Here is a 14,689-nt window from a genome sequence, read left to right as displayed (position 1 = left end):
CAGCCCTAGTTACAATTCTTACACAACCATGCCAAATGCATAATGTTTCTTGAACAGCTTTGTAACATAGAATCATATGTGATTCCTAAAGGTTCAATGAGTAACTTTCTATTTTTTTTTTTTTGTGAAATCATTGTAAGTAAGGTATGTAAGTGCGTACTATATGATTAATGTAAATATGGAGGGAGAGAGTGCTTAGACATTATGGGTTGGTTTTCAAAAAAAAAAGATATGTAGTCTAGGACTAGGCGTTAACTCTGGGAAAGGTCTGCCTTGGAAACGTATTTATCCTTTAAATACACCTAAATTGCCTTAATTACAAATTGTCACAGACAGATTGTTCCAGAGAGTTTTGTCCAGTCTACTCTTACAAGTACACTAAGTACATAATCAAAGGCAAACAAATTATCTTTTTAAAAATTCTGCTTGCCTAAAGCAACCCATACAGACAAAAACTGGGTGAAACCAGCATTTGCTGCAGTAACAGCTTAAGGTTTGTTGAGGTAAGTTCTTTTTGTGTCACCAATTCTGGACAGAACTTTTACTCTGTAATGGTAGAAGATTCACATTTTTGGACTATATCCAGTTAAACAGAATTTTTTACAATGTTTTAATGAAACGTGCAGTTTCCTGTGTCTCTGATTATGTTTGTTACATAGAATCATAGAGAAAGACAATAGTACCCTGCAGAATTATCTGAAAGGTTTCTTTCTTTTTTTTTTTGCTCAGATTTTTCCACCATTTATGATTGGACTGAACTTCTATGCAGCCATAATGAACATTTACCTTTTCTGTGGTTCCTCCACTCCTGTGTTACTTTGGCAACAAAGAGATATCCGTACTACTTGCATATAACGTTTTAGATTCTCTTTTTAATATCTTAAGCTTGTCTAATGTACTTAAAAATGTTTTCAGTTTTAAAGCTTTCTATCCGAGTCAGTCTATCTAAAGGAGCTTTAGCATTCAGTAATGGTAAACTGTTTCATTGATTTACTTGTAGAAACAAGTTGTAAGACGACAACTCTGTTTTCATTAGGACAAAAATTTTACTTACTTAAGTTTTTAGTCACTGACGTAATGCTTTTGCAGACAAAGCAATAACTATTGTTCAGCACCTCCAGAAAACTCCTGTTCTGTTCCAGTACAGATTCTCTACAGGCCCTCTGGATTGTACTCGGGAAATGTGGGCTGAAGGATACATGCAGGAGTGGTGAAAACCTGTGACTGTACTTGTGACTTGTGCATTTTTACACCAGCACTATTTGGTCTGGTTAAAATGGACTACGGTTTGTTTGTACTCTTAGTGCGGTTAGTTTCAGCAGGTGTGAAATCAGTAATCGCACTCAGGTTTGGACCAAACAACCGCACAAGACCTGCAAGAGGAGGTCGTCTCGACCTGGTTCCAAACTAACTCCAGAGCGGTTCATTTGTGGTAAGATTTGGTCTCGATCCGACCCAACTATCTGCTGTTCAGGTGTAGTTTAATCTGATATATTACCCAGATAACGCTAATTACCACAGCTATGAACAAACGCTGTCTCTGCTACTGATCCACATGGATTGTTCACCACAGAGTAAAGATCTTAACCTCATTGAGAATCTTTGGGATGGGCTGGAGAAGGCTTTGTGTCTCAGATTCTACATCATCAATGCTGCAAGATCTTGGTAAAAATTAATGCAACACTTGATTGAAATAAATCTTGTGACATTGCAGAAGCTTATTGAAACAATGCCACAGTCATGCCGCAATCAAGGTGCTCCAACTAAACATTAGAGTGTGTGACCTTTTTTTGGTAGAGACTTTTTTTTTGCCAGGCAGTGTATATTGTTAATTTAATATCATCCCAAAAATACTAGCAGGTAGACTTTGTCAATACTTTGCCTTTATTTGAACACAGTCAGATACTCAATTTTAGGGCTGGAACAATAAGTTGACATCATTGACAATGCTGTTTATAAAATAAATGTTAACTCTAAATTTTAGTGTTGGCTAATTGTTTGTAAATGCACTAGATGACCCAAATTGCTGGGGTCAGAAACGGTATGGGGGAGGGTTAAGGGCTGCTCACTCACTCAGTTCACACTAATACATTTGATTTAACTTTAAAGTTTATTGAGTTCATATCTAAGTTTTATAGGTCGTTATTTAATTGGGAACTTATGCAGTGTTAAGGCAGATACTAAACAACAGGGTGACATTGTCAGGTGCACAGATTTGAGTGGAAACCTTGAATTACAACAGAAGTTGTGCTGAAAAAAGTCACTAATTAAAGTGATGGCAGAAATAGGTGTTGGCTGATCAACTAATTGAAAACTAATCATAAAATTAGTTTACTACCAATATAATCACTAGATACTCTACATTGTTGAAATGTTTTTAGAAATTTTAGCTGATGGTTTTAGATAAATTTTCTATTGTCCAGGGATGACTTTCTACTGAGGAGAAAGCATTGAATGGAGCACCAATATTCCAGAGAATACAGTTCCACCGCTTCACAGCTCAATACTGGCTACTTCTATACTCAATACCTCTAGTCCACCTCTCAAGCCCTAGCATTGGGTATAATGTCAATATTTTATTGTTTTTGTGCTCCAGAGAGTCAATACTTCTCTATTGGAACTAATCCAGCTTTGTATATCTTTTGAACATCTGTGTCAACAAGGTGCAACTTAAAGTAGCTCAATCCATGCAAATGTCCACATAAGAAGTATTTTTAAAACATCAAAATTTCCACAGAAGCATTAGTACATTAGTAAGAAACTCTCTCTGTCTCTTTTTTCCAATACCAAAGACAAGTACAAAATCAGATGAGCAATATTTTTATTTATTTATTTATTTTAAATAGAACACCAGATAAGAATCGCTGGCCTAAACAATGTCAAAATAAATGTTTATCATTCATTTTTATTTTACCCAAGTGGAGTTGATGTGGTTGGTTAGCTAAAAAACTGATTTCAACATATTGGGGATTTTGTACAAAACATTTTATTTACACACCTTAAACCCCTGAAAGTCATCTGGGGGGGGGGGGGGGGGGGGGAGTAAAAAAAAAACAAAAGTAGCTAAATGACTTGTGCAGCAAAACAATAGGCAGACCAGACACCACCTACTTCACTCCTTTATTCTTCCTAATCAGTCATTGATTTGCAGGACAGGCCACACGGCCACACCTTGCTGTGACCAAGAGTCTGTCTCAAAGCAATCCTCCAGGATTTTAGATCCTGTCTACTAGGTGCGTTTAGTTTAATCTTTCATGCTTTCAATTTGCACATTTGAAAATTAGGACCCATTTATTTACATACTACATACCACTGGTAAATGTCTGTTTGACTATATATTTTTAAACACATTAAATACCTGAACCCTGTTTTTTTCATGTGTAAACATGTGTACAGTGCACTTCTGTTCTCTGTCTGAATTAACAGAGAAACTCTTTTTTTTGCTCCTATTGTCTCTCAGTTTTGGTGTAAAAGCCATTAGGTTTTGTCTTATCATGTTAAATAAGTCAGGTTGGGTATTCATTTTTATCTCATATCTCAAAACTAGCGGCCGCCTATAAAGCACAAACGGCAAGATTTTCCTTAGCAGCTGAAAAAAGTGTTTTCAAGCAGTGAATTGTGCCAGAGATGGTGTTACTAAGTGTGTAAAGTGACAGCTCTTGCATAAGCCATGCTGATGATTGTTATTTATTTAATTGCATCCGTGGATTTGGATGTGCTGAAATATTGATTACTATTTATTTAGCGCGTGTATGTGTGTGTGCTTTTTTCATATTCAGTTTACTATAAATTCCAATAGTGCACATATTTATATATTTTCCATATAGCTCCAATTAATTGTAAACACAGTGACTTTCCCATGGTAGTAAACATGCTAATGTTAGATGTTTGGGCTACACTTGTTGTCTCGTCAGCTCATAAATTGACTCGGTATCTGCAGTACAGGGAGAGCTCTGTCTGGTTTTAAGTATCTGAGGTAAATTTGTCACTCGTTCCTTCAGGAAACAAATGAGGCATCGCCGGCATTCGCCATTTTGAGGGGCAGGGTCGGCGGAGACCTTAGAGGGGGGGAACAGCAGCAGCTGCTTGTTGGTAAAATGGCTTCATGGCGGTGGCACTGGGCTTACCTTCCTCTCTCTCTCTTTTACACACAAACTGCACTGAGTCAGAGTTCTCCCTGCCGGAGAGAAAGAGCGCCTTCAAACCCTCTCCTCGCTCCTGAGAGAAACACACGACCCGGCGGTCAGAAACACGAGGAGCGCAGAGAGAAAGAGAGGAAAACAGGAGTTAGCAGCTCTAGTTACCCTGCCCACACACACACATCTCCCTCCCATACACATCTCTCTCACACTATACACACACACACACACTCTGCCCGCCCTGCACCTGCGGGTTAGCTAGCCTAGCTAGCTTAGGTTAGTTAGCAGGCGACCACCGTGCTCACACGCGCCATAAAACAGCAGTAAACAAATTACCTATTATAAAGCTTTCAGTGTCCTTTTAAAACAACAATCAGATAATCAACCAAATCCAGTATGAGCCAGTCTCCCGCTGACTCTTATAAACTAATAAACACAGATTAGCTTTTTTAATGTGAGAGAAGTAAAATGAGCAACGTGCACTAGCTCAACCCCCAGTCTGACTATTTATATATATATATATATATATATATATATATATATATATATATATATATATATATATATATATATTATTTTAATAATTCCGCTCCTCGAGTTTTCCACACTCAGTCGAAGCTCGAGCGCGTCGGACGCTTTATGTTGCGACACTGGCCGGAACTGTGTCACTGGCCGGAAACGACCACTGTGAAAGCGAACCTAAGCACCCACAGGAAGACGGGGACACTAAAAATGACACGGGGCGGAAAATAATTCGGCCAATAATACAGTTTAAACCAGGAGCGAGTTCACACAAGGGGCCGTTTCGGAGCGGTTAGGGGCTTCAGCGACGGGCCCGCGGCCGCTGGGTGACCGATGCGCGCGCGTTAAGGCGGCGAGGCGAGCGGAAACTGGGTTTGGTTAACGGGGCGACAACAGAGCCGTCGGGCCAATGGAGAGGCCTTCCAAACTGTTTTCGACGGGATGAGGAGGAAAAATGACCTGCTAACCTGAAATCGGAAACCGCCTTTGTGTTCGCGCACAGTTCGGCGCCTTTTCGCTCTTTTGCAAAACTAGTTTTGTGCTGCACTTTTCTGGGAGCAGACTCGGCCGCGCGGTAAACTCGCTCGGTCGGTCGGGCTCAGCGCCGCTGCAGAGATGAAAGCGGAGCTCGGTCTTTATTTGGCTAGCCGGAGAGCTACACAGCTAGCTTAGAGGCTAACGAGCGGACCAGCCTGGCGCCCATGTTCACTGGATGGACTGTGACCGACTAGACCACTTTCTGACATTACCAGAGTCCTTTATTAGAGTTTTTCACCACAAATAAACACCCGGATACATTTTTCCTTCCTTCACCACCAACACAACAAACATCCAGCGGACTTTTGCTTTTTTTTTTTTAAAAAAAATGAGAGATGTCGCTGAGCTGTGTGAAAAATTTACTTTTCTGAACCTCGCTTCAATTATTAACGACATTTTAAAGCGTTTTTGTGCTTTCGAGGGATGTGAAAGCCTCTCCCTCCTTTTATTCCCCTCAGTGCTGAGAGAAAACCCGACTGGAGTGCCGAGATTGTCCGTTTCAGCTTCTGGTGAGTTGAGTCGTTTTTAATGAGCTTATTAACCCGCAACTGATTTATTATTTACTTAATTAACCTGATCTAAATGAGTAGAGATTTACTCCTAATCTAAAATACAGTAATAGAATAGTAAAAATACCGCGCTGAGCTGTTTACTATGCTAGCTGGGGTTAGTTTATGTCTGAAGTTTGAACTGAGGTGAAGCTGAAAAAGACTTGTCTGAACTGCGCATTGTTAAGATTATTTTTAAAATAGTATTTAATTTATTAATTTTACTAGTTAACGATTTAATGTTAGATCACGCAGTGTAGAAAGATGTGACACATTGTCAAATGCAGAATGGGAATAACAATACACGATGGCTGTCCAAACTGATTATTATTTTTTGAGTTTTATGAAAAGTTTTATGTATGTTTTTTCTAATACATTTGCAATGTATCATGTGTGTGTTTACGTTTAATATGTATGTACATAAGCTAAGTTATTATTACTTCCTGTCTGTCAGTCTCTCTATAGTTATTACCACCTGGTTCTTTAGTTGTAATACCACGTGTTCATTAGGTAATATGTTGTATATGCTGAATATGTTCAAATGTTACACTTTAGAAGTTTTTATTAGTATTTTTTTTGTATGAATGTATGTGTTTTGATACATTGTGTATGAACATAAATGAACACAGGCAAACAGACATGTTTCACAGCCACTTCAATATACAGCTCTGGAAAAGATTAAGAGACCACTTTAGTTTCTGAATCAGTTTCTCTGATTTTGCTATTTGTATGTATATTTGAATAAAATAAATATCGTTGTTTTATTCTATAAACTATGGACAACATTTCTCCCAAATTCCATATAAAACACTAAATTACAGCATTTATTTGCAAAAAATAAGAGATGGCTAAAATAAAAAAAATGATGCAGAGCTTTCAGACCTCAAATAATGCAAAGAAAATAAGTTCATATTTATAAAGTTTTGAAGTTCTGAAATCAATATTTGGTTGAATATTCTTACTTTTTAATCAGTTTTCATGCATCTTGGCATGTTCTTCTACACCATTCTTGCACACTGCTTTTGGATAACTTTATGCCACTCCTAGTGCAAAAATTCAAGCAGTTCAGCTTGGTTTGATGGCTTGTAAGTTTCCATCTTCATCTTGATTACATTCCAGAAGTTTTTAATTTGGTAAAATACAAAAAAAAAAGAATCTCATCATTGGTCTCTTGTTTTTTTTTTTCCAGAGCTGAATATAATTGAAATAAAACATATTATAATATAACTTTATAATATATTATAATGTACCATGTTATTGTTGAAGTGCAAACTGGTAATGTTTGTTTTCTTTCTTGTGTGTCTCTTTCTTAAAATTAGGGTGAGGCTGCTGACAGAAGAGAAAAAAAGACTGTCATATCCCTTTGCTGTACTCCTTGTCTTCCATCCTGGATTAATATAAATTAAATTTTTCCAGTGGACATTACATTCTGATCTTTTACATTTTTGCTTTCATTTAAACTCAATTGGGACAGACAGTATTTATTAGGAACTCAAATGGGGACCATTGCCTTGAATGGCTGTGAGATAAATAAGTAAGAGAACATTCCATCGCCGGTAAGATTATAGATTGTTATAATCAGCTAACTATACAGTTTGCTATGCATTTTCTTTTTTTTTTTTTTCTACATCGTAATGTTGTGTGAACCATTTGATAGATTTCTTGTTAGATGTATTTATAGATATTTATATTTAACCTTATTTATTTAGTTTGACACCCAACATTGCACCAAAATATAGTAATTACGATTGTATAAACATTGTTCTTACAACAAAAAAACAAAGACACTGAAACAAGAGTTATTAGAAAAATTGTTGCCATTTCTGAATATCATTTTAAAATTATTGACTAGTTTAATACTTAATGCATATCAATTAATAAAGTAGTCTTGTCCTTTTTACTGCAGCAGCGAAGGAACGGAAAGGAACCAGAGGAACACCCCTCAACAGTGAGAGGGAAATGTTCCAGTTTGGAAAGTACCCCATGGACATTTTAGAAATGCTTAGTGGACACCAGGCTCACCAGTTCAAAGGCCTGGGGCTGGAAAGGCAGCTGCAGCACCAACAGCAGGTTCAGCTTCAACACCAGCAGCAGCTTCAGCAACAACAGCAACAGCAGGGTGAGGCCTCTGGTGCACTCCTCTCTGGGCTAGGCCTAGGCACCCTCCAAGGATCTAGAAGTAATGCGTTTTCAGATTCCTCTTCAATCTTTGCCAAAATGAGTGCACCACCTCCACCTATCCCGCAGCAAACTCAGTCCTCTTCATCACAAAGCTCGCGCAAATCTAGCAAGATGAGCAGCAGCAGCAGTGGAAGTGGGACTTCAGCGTCTGGTTATCCACAATTCCTACGTCCCTTTCACCCTGCAGAGGCTGCTCTTGCACAGGAGCAACTTCACTCAGGGATGGGACGTTTTGACTTTGCAGGAGGAAGTAGTAGTGGTGGTACTGGAGTAATTGGAGGAGTTGTAACATCTGCCCCCCCTCCACCACCCTTGCACCCTGGCCTCTCTGTGCCTCAGCCATCTCCTGGACCATCCTCTTCATCGCCTTCTCCCTCTAGTTCAACCACCACATCCAATAACCCCCCTAGCAGTAGCAGTACAGTGGCTGGCCTTGTTGGAGCCCAGTCTGATGCCCGAAGTTTACACCAGCAGTTCAGTTGCATGCTTGCAGCCAACCAGTACTTCCTCTCTGGAGTGCCTGCCAATGCCAGCTTAGAGCAGTTTTTAGTACAGCAGGGTCCCCATAATCATCTTGGTCTTGCTGACTCAAACACAGGCCTTGCTCCTCCCCCTGCCCTTCACCCCTCTCACACACACTCTCACCCTACTCCTCAGCCTCAGCAACAGCAGCAACAGCTAGCACCACATGCCTTGTCCCACCCTCATAGCCATGCCCACCCACATCACCCTCTCCACCCTGCCCCCCAACCCTCACCTCTTAGTGGGTTTGATTTTCAGGGCATCCCTGTTCTTTCCTCCAACCAGCTAGCTTCCCTAATGCAACAGGAAGCGGGTCTTCCTCTCCCACTCCCACTCCATCTTTCTGTCCCAAAGGATGATGGGAAGGGGGATGGTGGATCTGGTGCTGGAGGAAGCGGAGGTAGCGGCAGCAGGAGAAAGAAAGCAATGGCTGGTTACCTACCCCAAAGAAAGACAGAAGGTGGTGGTAGTAGTAGTAGTGGTAACAATGCTACCTGCCACAACAGCTCTGGGGCACATAGTCATGATGGGTCTTCTGGCCTTGTTGGAGGAGGTGGAGGGGTTGGCATGAGGGGTCTTGGTGGTGACCCCTCCTCCATCCTCTCCTCTTCAGCACCACCCTCCTCCTCTTCTTCAACTGTCTCTTCCTCCTCTTCCTCTGCCCCCTCCTCAAACTCTGCCTCTGTCTTAGTATCAAACGTTTCACAATTGTCCAAAACTGATAATCAATCTGCCATGACTCCTACTGTTACACAGTCTGAGTCTCTTTACAGCTGTGGAGAATGTGGTAAATCTTTTCCACACATTCACAGTCTCCGTAGACACATACGCAGCCACGAAGGAGAAGTTAATGGTCCGAATAGCAATGCTACCACAAACCCAAATGCCCACCAGCATCAGTCAGATACAGGTCTCCCTCACTCAACTCAGGATGGCATACCTCAGCAAAATGCCCATCACCAACATGATCAGAATCAGCAGCAGTCCAACCCAGACCCCTCATCCTCCTCATGTCCAAGCCCAGATAAGAGTTACTGTTGCAATGAATGTGGGAAAGGCTTCAAGAAAAGAGGACATCTCCTTCAGCATGGTGTTATCCATTCTGGAGCACGTCCGTATGCTTGTTCTACCTGTGAGAGATCTTTTAACCGCCGTGAATCTCTTACTCGGCATGAGAAAATTCACGAGGACAAGCCTTACCGCTGTCCAGCGTGTGGCCGCTGCTTTAGAGAGAGCACATCTTTGCTAAACCATGCTGCTTCTGGCTCATGTGACAAACCAGGGAGGAGATCGAGGAGCAGTGATGGCAGCAGCTCAGTGAGTTCAGAAGGCAAGGTGGAGGGGGATTTCCAAGGTTTAGGAGATGAAAAGGCTTTGGGATATCCAAAGACTGAGGAAGGTGGTGCCGGAATGTCCTGTGATGACCTGTATCAGCAGGAAAGAGGGGGGAATCCAAACACTGATGCTATTAAAACTGAAGGGAAATATAATTCACCATATTCAAGAGATCTCTATCAAACGTCATACAGGGTTGACGACTATCGTCGGCCACAGGGTAACCCAACCCCGTATGCTGGCGATGGCTCTTGTAGTAACAGTATGTCTGGCCCTGCCCTTAGAAAAGCTCCCTTGGCTCCAACACTTCATCCACACCCTCCAAATCAGCAACAGCATCACCACCACCAACCACAGCCTCATCTTCCACTGTCTTCCCTTCTGGATGACTCTGAAGATGAAGTTACTAGTAGTGCCATGTCTGCTATAGCTGCAGCTGCTGCCGCCTCTGTCTTACCTGCTGAAATGAACAGTGGTGGGGCAAGAGAGGAACGAAGGGACATAATTGGAGGTTTGTTAGGAGGACTTGGTTTTGGGAATATGAGTGGCCCATCATCTACATCTGCAGGAAATGGAACGAATGAAGAGTGCCTGAATGGTTCCATGATGCCCTTGTCTCACCCTGCTCAACAGCAGCCTAACTCACAAAACGCCACACCTAATGCCAAAACAAAGCGGCCACGTAAGCCTAGACAAAAGAGGGAGCCTAGACCAGGTGGTATCCTCGGAGAGGGTGTAAAGCGGCGGAGAAGTAGCCAGAACGGGTCTCGTGGGGAAGGAGAAAGGCCTTATTTATGCACTGTTTGTGGCCGTGGCTTTGGCAGACGTGAGACCCTGCGCAGGCACGAACGTGTTCATACGGGGGAGAAGCCATTCCATTGTGATGTCTGTGGCAAAGATTTTCGAGAACCTTTCCACCTCACTAAACATCAGACTGTTCATTCAGGGGAGAAGAACTTCAAGTGTTCCCTTTGCGGAAAAGATTTTGGTTATGCGCAAAGTCTAAAACGACATGAAAAACTGCATCTGAGAGGGGATTTCAAGCCAAGACGGAGTAAAACCAAGTCTGCTAACCGTGCAGCAGTCAGTCAAGATAACAGTCAAACAACAACCACCACCACCACCACCACCACCCCTGGTTCATATTATTCTTATCCTCAGGATAAAGCTCAAGGATCCAGTGCAAGCACATCAAACCAGCCCCCTCCTAGACTGTACACATGTGAAATTTGCTGGAAATCTTTTCGTCATCACTTCCACTTGACTGCCCACCACCAAGCTATTCACGAGCATGGAGGGGAGAAGCTTTTCTCTTGTGAGGTGTGCGGAAAAGCTTTTGCATACTCCAACAGCCTGACAAGACATAGATTATCTCAGCATGGTTTATCACGTGCTGGACCTCCAACCCAACCAGCAGGAAGTGGATCCAGTGGAAATGCCTCATCCATAACTGAAAGTGAAGCAGCCACTAATGCTCTCCTTCATCTGACTTCAGACAATGGAGCTCACAATGTACAGCAAACCCATTCAACCATATCCCATACACAGCATCTTCACCCTCAACCTGCTGGCTTTTCCCCTCTCTTTTACACGCCAGAGCCTAATTCCCACGATTCAAATGCCAGTGCCCCTTCACACTCCCAACACTCACACTATTCACACTCCACTGTAGGGCCCCTCTCCCATCAACCACCAGTAACTGGCAAGGGACAGCAAATTTATTCTGGGGTTACAGGAAACCCCATTCATTCAGCTCCTCCTCATATCCATCTTTCTTCCTCTTCACTTCCTCAACATCACCACCACCACCACCACCATCAGCAGCAGCAGCAGCAGCAACAACAACAGCAGCAGCATCAACAACACCACCACCACCACCATCACTCCTTTCAGATGCCATCGCAGCATCTCCAAAATCCAGTTGTTCAGATGCAAGATGTCCAGAAGAAGAAAAAAAAAAAAAAGAAAAAAATTAGACTAGTCAGTGGGGGGCAGCTGGTAAGGGAGTTCACTGATTTTGAAAGTGCTCAAAGGCGTAGATTTTTAAAAAGGAAGAAACGCAGGCTTCAGCATCAAAGGAAGATGAAGAAGTGGATAGCTCGTCTTAGATGGGCGAAATACATGGGAGGAATTGGAATTAATGTAGCGGGCGGTACATGGAGGGTGGGCCGGTTGAAGTTCAGAGGCCTGAGATCTTTGATAGTCCCCTTGAGTTCCTTCCCATGCCCTATTTGTCCCTCTACCACTTTCATGAGAAGGATAACCCTGTCAGTCCACCGCGTGACAAGGCATCCTCCAAGGAAACATGGTTGTCGAGCACGTCTGCGCTGCGTTGTCTGTGGCAAGCGCTCTCGAAGGCTTCTGTCAGCTCTTCGTCATCGGGCTCGGCACCTTTCTCAAGGGTCCTTCTCTTGCCCCCGCTGCCCCTCTCGATTCTGGAACGGCACCCTCCTACAGCGGCACATTTTTGCTTGTCGGCGTGTTGGCGGAGGACAAAAAACATCACCAAAGGGGACTCAGTATCAGAAAGGAGAGGATCCTTTTGCAAGATCCGTTGGCATCGCGATGTACAGGCACTAAATATTTTCATTCAACAGAAAATATGACCTTTCACACTGAAGAGTTTTGAGAGCCAGAGAGAAACATGTGACCAGTCATGGTGGAAAATCTGCTAGTCCACTACATATTCACACTTACCCATTATGCACATGGTCTCTGGCTTCAGCCAAGGGAGTGCCTCTTATAATAAAGGACTTGGTTAACATGAAGATTAAGCCTGTATCTAAAAGAAAAAAGAAAGAAAAAAATCCATTAAAGACATGGATCTCTAACATGGTTTCTCCAAAGGGGAAGAATATTTTAGATTATGAGACTGTTTTGGTAGCACCTTTGTTGTTATGGTAGCATCTCTATCCTCTAAAAATGCATTCATTACGTATTTTCGTAACTTTTTTTGTGCTGCGATGATGGATGCGAAACAGTAAGAGTGAACTAATCTGAACAGTAACAATCTTTCTCCGAAATAGTTTCCCCCCATTATTACTCAGAGTTTGACCGTATAGTCTTTCATTATTCTCAAATATATGTAGCTTTCTGTTCCTTGTGGACCTTGTGTTTTTATTGTTGTCCCCCCTTCAACCTTTTCTTCTTTTTTGTCTTCTTTGTACAATTATTCAAATGCTTGCCCTGAAAGATAACGTTGCTGTTTGGGAAACTGTTAAAGAACATAACTGTGTATTCTCTAAGGACAACACTTACTAAGACACTTAAGTTTTTAAATCTTGACTATGCGAATCTAATGAATCTAGTAAACCTTCAGAACCTTTGAATCATGTTAAAATTGCTGCAGAACTGATGGGGAGGGAAAAGCATAGCGCAATAGATGCCATGTTCCATGTGTTTAATGTCCCTTTTTTTTAAATATGTAATTTTGTAGGTATTTTTATGACAAGTGTTATATCTTTGGTTAAGATGGATTGGAGTAAGAGTGGGGAAACCAGTCCTTACTGTAAAATGCGTATTATATTTTATTATGTATCAGTTTTTGTTTGTTGCTTTTTTTTATTCTTCAAAGTACAAGTTTTTTTAATCATTTGTACTATTTGTGGGTGGGTGTGTGTATGTTGTAAGATGAGGGGAATATATGTATCAATGTGAAATTTTTTTTCCCCACCATTGTTTTGACCCCTTTTGGTCTGTCTAACCAGTTTAGCACAGTTTCCCAACACTATTGTATACATTTCAGTACTTTACTTAGCTCCTGTCCCAATGTTTTAATCTCAGTAAACTAAAATATGAAATATAAATACTAAACTATTCTTTTCTTTTTCCTGCGTCAACAAAAAGGGTGAGTCCCGCAGAAAACTAATAAAAAGGTTAAAATATCATATGAGAAAGTTTGATATTTTTAGCTATAAAACCTTCTTCTCTTTGAGTTTCAGCCTCTAGCTCCATCACTGCAGAGCTGATGAACTGTCTGTGTTGTGGCACGAAGGTTAAATTATTTCTAAATATCAAATGAGAGGACTGACCAGGTGTTGTACACCTGGTGCTGTGGTGCGGTGCTTTGCCTCTCTCTCGGGCTGTTTACCACTCACATGTGCTGGCACATGCCCTCTGCGGTGCCACACTCTATTAGAGGCAGAGAGGAGAGAGAATGCCTGCAGGGATAAAGGCACATAACCGTCTGTTGGGTTTCTCTCTTTTTTACCCAGGGAAGTATGATGATCTGTGTGCAGTCCTTCACAACCTTATTTAAAAGAGGCTTGAGCTTTCATTACAGACAGTTTAGGATTAAAACAAAATTTAGAAGAACTAAAAAAACTTCCAGAACTGTAAAACAGGTAGAGCTTTTTTTATTTTCATTTATTTGAAGTCCAACGTGCAACACAGAAGACCTTCACTAGATGGCGTTAAAAGACCCGTGTGCTGCAGCTGCCTATGTGTTGGGCTTTTCTAAGGAAGTACAGTCAGTATAGTTGCCTACTTAATCATATATAATTTGTGGAGGATATTTCATAACTGATATATATATATATATATATATATATATATATATATATATATATATATATATATATATATATATATACATTTTTTATATATTTCCTAAATATTTTCCTAAGAGTATTGCTTCTTTAAATGAAAAATAAAGGTAAGATTGGAACGAAAATAGCGTTTTATATTACTAACAAAGAACCTGTGTTGTTGCACTGCTTAGTTAGAGGCTCTTTTAAAACGCAGTTCTCTTTCGTTCCTTTTTAAATCACTGATATATGTGTATAGAGGTATTTTATCAAGCAGTATACATCTATAAGAGCTCACTGATGTCTTCATGTTTTCATTTTTCTACATGCAAGGGCAGATTCCATTTGATCTCAAGATCTTACAGGAGGTGCCTGCGCT

At 41.1% G+C, this 14,689-nt stretch overlaps 1 protein-coding gene across 4 annotated transcripts; it reads left to right on the top strand.

Moving 5' to 3' along the window:
- The first annotated feature begins 4,801 nt into the window (after nucleotides 1–4,801).
- On the top strand, nucleotides 4,802–13,671 carry znf865 (zinc finger protein 865). Of its 4 annotated transcripts, none has more exons than XM_007258236.4 (3): nucleotides 4,802–5,707; nucleotides 7,066–7,280; nucleotides 7,656–13,671. In XM_007258236.4, the coding sequence occupies exon 3, from the start codon at nucleotides 7,706–7,708 to the stop codon at nucleotides 12,362–12,364; it is 4,659 nt and encodes a 1,552-aa protein (XP_007258298.3). In that variant the 5' UTR covers nucleotides 4,802–5,707; nucleotides 7,066–7,280; nucleotides 7,656–7,705; the 3' UTR covers nucleotides 12,365–13,671. The 4 variants fall into 4 exon arrangements, with proteins under 4 accessions (XP_007258298.3, XP_007258297.3, XP_007258296.3 ...); XM_007258235.4 differs by having other exon boundaries at nucleotides 7,653–13,671; XM_007258234.4 differs by having other exon boundaries at nucleotides 7,066–7,302.
- The last annotated feature ends 1,018 nt before the right edge of the window (nucleotides 13,672–14,689 follow it).

The sequence above is a fragment of the Astyanax mexicanus genome, chromosome 3 (genome assembly GCF_023375975.1).
Source record: "Astyanax mexicanus isolate ESR-SI-001 chromosome 3, AstMex3_surface, whole genome shotgun sequence".
Classification (NCBI taxonomy): Eukaryota; Metazoa; Chordata; class Actinopteri; order Characiformes; family Acestrorhamphidae; genus Astyanax; species Astyanax mexicanus.
The sequence above is the reverse complement of the archived record's forward strand: the minus strand, read 5'-3'. Positions and strand labels throughout refer to the sequence as shown.

Bases quoted from the DNA above. Each gene is read 5' to 3' on its own strand.
- znf865 (XM_007258236.4), top strand. From the start codon at position 7,706: ATGTTCCAGTTTGGAAAGTACCCCATGGACATTTTAGAAATGCTTAGT.